The sequence below is a fragment of the Sapajus apella genome, unplaced genomic scaffold, assembly GCF_009761245.1.
Source record: "Sapajus apella isolate SASKATOON/1434 unplaced genomic scaffold, GSC_monkey_1.0 scaffold59, whole genome shotgun sequence".
Classification (NCBI taxonomy): Eukaryota; Metazoa; Chordata; class Mammalia; order Primates; family Cebidae; genus Sapajus; species Sapajus apella.
The window spans coordinates 111,688-116,883 of NW_022436999.1; the positions used below are offsets into that span (position 1 = coordinate 111,688).

Below are 5,196 nucleotides of genomic sequence, written 5' to 3' on the forward strand. Positions count from 1 at the left end.
AAAAAAAAAAAAAAAAAAAAAAAATGCTAAAAGAAAACCTACACTTAAAATCTAGAGTGTTCTCACTACAAAAAAATAAGCATGTAAAGTAATACACCATGTGTTAATTAGCTCAATTCAGTCATTCCACAACATACCCGTTATTTCAAAATGTTGTACGTGATAAATTATATATAATTTTGTTAAATAAAGTAAAAAATCCTTTGGAAGTTGTGTGGTTTTTTTTTTTGTATAAATCTGTTTATGTAAAGTTCAAAAACAGGCAAAACGAATCTAAGATGATGAAACTCAGAAAAATTGTTATGTTTGGGAGGTAATGGCTGAGAAAGGGCAGGATTGAGGCTCTGAGGTGTTGCCGTTATTCTGCATCTTCATTTGCCAGTGGTTACACAGATGTTTACAACATAAATATCTATCAGGCTGTATACACCTTTTCCTACTTTTTGAATGTTTGGTATACTTTAGTAAAAGTTTACTAAAAAGTAAAAATAAAATAGACGTTGCATTTCTTGTTAGCAAAATAAAACCACGGCAGGTATTTTGGTAAATATCCTATTTTTCTCATCTTCTACTGTTGCTGATGACGGGGATGGTATTCAGGTGAATGCTGTGTCGATTAGAATATCATTTTGCTTTAGCCTGTGCAGCCAATGCAGCTTCTTCACGCAACTTAGCCTTCTTCGACAAGTTCAAACTTGCTAAGGATTCATGTCGTTCTACAGCCTTTTTGACTGATGCTATTACAGCAAAGCAGGCGATAATTGAGTCCAATCATTAGGTAACAAACTTTCACTCGAGCTTTGTTTCTTGAAGTGTCTATCATGTCTGGCGGGACCCGAGGCGGGATCTCCTCCACCGATTTGAATCGCCCGGTCCACACCAGGATTTTCTTGCCGAACTGCGAAGGCCTGTGCTGCGCAGGGAGTCCGTGAGCCTCCCCGCGACCTTTGGGCGCAGAATTGCTGGGGGCTGCGCCGCTGGAGTACCAGGGGAGACCCCTGGGCGGAAGAGCCAGTGCAGGTAGCTGCGTGGCCTCGACAGGCGCTCCGGGGGCGCAGCAGATGGTTACCCGGCGGCCGAAGCGCAGGAGGCTCCCGACCGCCAAGAACATGTTGTCTGGTAGTCCCACGCCGCAATCGCACTACCCGGCCCAGCCACGGGCGGTCTCCCCGCATCTCCGCCCAGGCACGGCCCTACCGGCCCGCCGCGCCCTGGAGAGCCTGGGACGCGCAGCTGGAACCCCTGGCGCTGGCACACTCATGGAAGTTGTTTTAAGCATCAAATATGTGGAAATCTAAGAAGAATCTTGTTATTCCTGGTTCTTTCATAGAAAATAACAATCATGGGCCGAGCACGGTGGCTCATTCTTGTAATCCCAGCACTTTGAGAGGCCAAGATGGGTAAATCACCTGAGGTCAGGAGTTCGAGACTAGCCTGACCAACATGGTGAAACCTTGTTTCTACTAAAAATACAAACATTAGCGAGGCATAGTGGTACACGCCTGTAATCCCAGCTACTCAGGAAGTTGAGGCAGGAGAATCACTTGAACCTGGGAGGCAGAAGCTGCAGTGAGCTGAGATCACATCACTGCACTCTTGCCTGGGTGACATGTGCCAAGACTCCTGCCACAAAATAATAATAATAATAATAATAATTGTAGTTACAGCTACTCTAGAAGTTGAGGAAGAAGAATCCCAGATCCCCGGAGTTCAAGGCTACAGTGTGCTATTATCATGCCTGTGAATAACCGCTGCACTCTAGCCTAGGAAACACAGCAAAACTCTTATTTATTTAAAAAAAAAAAAAAAAAAAGGGCAGGGAGTCAGGGACACAGTAGTTCACACCAGTAATCTAAACACTTTGGGAAGCCAATACGGGCAGATCGCTTGAGCCAACACAGCAAAAACCCCATCTCTACAAAAAATACAAAAATTAGCCAGGCTCGGCCAGGCACGGTGGCTCACGCCTGTAATCCCAGCACTTTGGGAGGCCGAGGCAGGCGGACCCACAAGGTCAGGAGATCGGGACCATCCTGGCCAACATGGTGAAACCCCGTCTCTACTAAAAAATACAAAAATTAGCTGGGCATGGTGGTGCGCGCCTATAGTCCCAGCTACTTGGGAGGCTGAGGCAGGAGAATCCCTTGAACCCGGGAGGCAGAGGCTGCAGTGAGCTGTGATTGCACCACTGCACTCCAGCTTAGGTGACAGACTCTCTCAAAAAAAAAGGAAATAAAAGAAATTTAAAATCTTTTTATAAACCCAATCTACTGGTAAGAAAATTAAAACATAGACTTTCATTAATCTTTTCTGAGTTGAAACAAGTGATTAAGCTTACTCCCACCCGCTACCTCCCTACAAGACAGTGTCTTCCCTATGTTGTCCAGGCTTCTGTTTTGAATTCCTGGGTTTGAGAGACCCTCCGGCCTCAGCCTCCCAAAGTGGTGGGATTACAGGTATGAGCCACCACGCCCAGCCTATAATTTCTAGAACACCTGGGCTTTGCATCATGGTCATATCAAAAAATGGATCTTACTCAGGCATGGTGGCACACATCTATAGTCTCAGCTACTCAAGAGGCTGAGGCAGGAGGATCAGTTGAGCCCAGGAGATGGAGGCTGCATTAAGTTATGGTTGTGCCACTGCACCCCCAGCCAGGGAGACAGAGACCCTGTCTCAAAAAAATAAAAAAATTTCAAATGCTAGACCACAGGACTACTGGAGAAAAAAAAAATTAAAAAATTAAAAATCATATCTGCATTATGAGCCTATAAATACATTAAGAAAATCAGGATATATGGACCAAAGAGAAAACTAATGCCCAGGCCGGGCGCGGTGGCTCAAGCCTGTAATCCCAGCACTTTGGGAGGCTGAGGCGGGTGGATCATGAGGTCAAGAGATCGAGACCATCCTGGTCAACATGGTGAAACCCCGTCTCTACTAAAAATACAAAAAATTAGCTGGGCATGGTGGTGCGTGCCTGTAATCCCAGCTACTCAGGAGGCTGAGGCAGGAGAATTGCCTGAACCCGGGAGGCGGAGGTTGCGGTGAGCCGAGATCGCGCCATTGCACTCCAGCCTGGGTAACAAGAGTGAAACTCCGTCCCAAAAAAAAAAAAAAAAAAAGAAAACTAATGCCCAAATGAAAGTTGCTAGACTACTTTCCTCCTGTAACTATTAATGTGTTTGATGGCTGATAACTAATTTTATTCAGTTTTCTGCAATATTTACTCAATACAATTTCCATTCAGCAAAATTTTTTTTAAAGAATAAATTTTTTTCCAAAGGGCCAGCTAGAGCCTTTCTGCAGAACTTACGTCTATTTATGGTCCATTATAGAACAACTAAATTACTATGTAAAATCAGTGGATTTTAAGTTACTACGTAAAATCAGCAATTGTTGGCCGGGCATGGTGGTTCACGCCTGTAATCCCAGCACTTTGGGAGATGGAGGTGGGATGATTACAAGGTCAGGAGTTCAAGACCAGCCTGGCCAACATAGTGAAACCCCATCCCTCCTAAAAACACCAAAAAAATTAGCTGAGTATGGTGGCGTGCACCTATAGTCCCAGCTACTCGGGAGGCCGAGGCAGGAGAATCGCTTGAATCCAGGAGGCGGAGGTTGCAGTGAGCCAAGATGGCACCATTGAATTCCAGCCTGGGTGACAAGGCAAGACTCTATCTCAAAAGAAAAAAAAAAAAAAAAAAAATCAGTAACTGGCTGGGTGCCGTGGCTCACGCCTGTAATCCAAGGACTTTGGGAGACTGAGATGGGGCAGATCACCTGAGGTCAGTTCAAGATCAGCCTGACCAACATGTTGAAACCCTATCTCTACTAAAAATACAAAAATTAGCTGGGTGTGGTGGTGAGCTCCTGTAATTCCAGCTACCTGGGAGGCCGAGGCAGGAGAATCATTAGAACCCGGGAGGTGCAGGCTGCAGTGAGGCAAGATCACGCCATTGCACTCCAGCCTAGGCAACAAGAGTGAAACTGCATCTCAAAAAAACAACAACAACAACAAAAAAAAACTTTCCAGATGAGTTTAATACTCAGCCAGAATTAAGAACTACTGCTACAGGAAAATGAGACATCTACATTTCCAGAATGATGCCAACAGACATCTTCACTAACATGGTCACATATCTAACATTTTCCTGAAGTTAATATCACAAAGACAAAAGTACAAGTTCAAGACAAAAAACAGTATGAACAAACTTACCTGGAGGTACAGGTGGAGGAAATCCTGGAAACTGCGGGGGTGGGATCCCTGGTGGGAGTGCTGGGATGCCCATGGGAGGGCGATTCAAATGAGGGGGAAAAGACATTCTTACTGCAGCAGTCTAAAGAAAAAAAACATGACAAATCATTTGAAAACTTCCCAATTTCATACGCTTGCTTTTTTGACTTTCATTTTTAGAATATTTGCAAAATTCCGAACTTCTTACCCAAAGAAGTTAGCAAAGACCCTTTTTTCTCTGTTCATTGAGAATTCCAAAAACCTAGATCTTTTCTAAAAAGTTGCCAAAATATACACAATCTAAATTCAGGATAGACTCCTAGAACCATGTAGAAATAATATAAAGGAAGAAAAAAAATCTGAGGTTCAATTAATATCCAAAAATAATCAAACATAAATGAATCGTTTTAGACCAAACTGAGAATTCAGCTGAGTATCTAATAGTCTTTAAGTGTTCTGATACACTCATTTTTTTCTATCTATCAGAATCCTAAGAACTAAAGGTACCAAAAGTTAAACAGTATTTGTTGATTCAATTCTGGCCACTTCCTAAGGGACAAATGTGTTCATGAACCACTCAGTAGGGTGAAATAAACCAACTGTCCAGTCATGTAGTAACCATTCAAATATAAAGAGAATATACAACATTTGATAAGAGAAAAAAAGTCAGGCCGGGCGTGATGGCTCAAGCCTGTAATCCCAGCACTTTGGGAGGCCGAGGCGGGTGGATCACCAGGTCAAGAGATCGAGACCATCCTGGTCAACATGGTGAAACCCCGTCTCTACTAAAAATACAAAAAATTAGCTGGGCATGGTGGCGCGTGCCTGTAATCCCAGCTACTCAGGAGGCTGAGGCAGGAAAATTGCCAGAACCCAGGAGGCAGAGGTTGCGGTGAGCCAAGATCGCGCCATTGCACTCCAGCCTGGGTAACATGAGTGAAACTCCATCTCAAAAAAAT

The 5,196-nt window shown here is 44.0% G+C and overlaps 1 protein-coding gene and 1 pseudogene across 2 annotated transcripts in view; both read right to left on the reverse strand.

Annotated features, from left to right (window-relative positions):
* Positions 1 to 5,196, reverse strand: part of RBM25 (RNA binding motif protein 25) — a 70,143-nt gene that overhangs the window by 55,513 nt on the left and 9,434 nt on the right. Inside the window, exon 2 of the mRNA XM_032246142.1 lies at positions 4,220 to 4,340. Within this exon, the coding sequence (XP_032102033.1) occupies positions 4,220 to 4,325 (106 nt within the window). The 5' untranslated portion in view covers positions 4,326 to 4,340. The remainder of the gene's footprint in view (positions 1 to 4,219; positions 4,341 to 5,196) is intronic.
* On the reverse strand, positions 229 to 1,416 carry LOC116528481 (annotated as a pseudogene). Its single transcript, XR_004259055.1, has one exon. The product of XR_004259055.1 is annotated as a protein FAM162B pseudogene (transcript).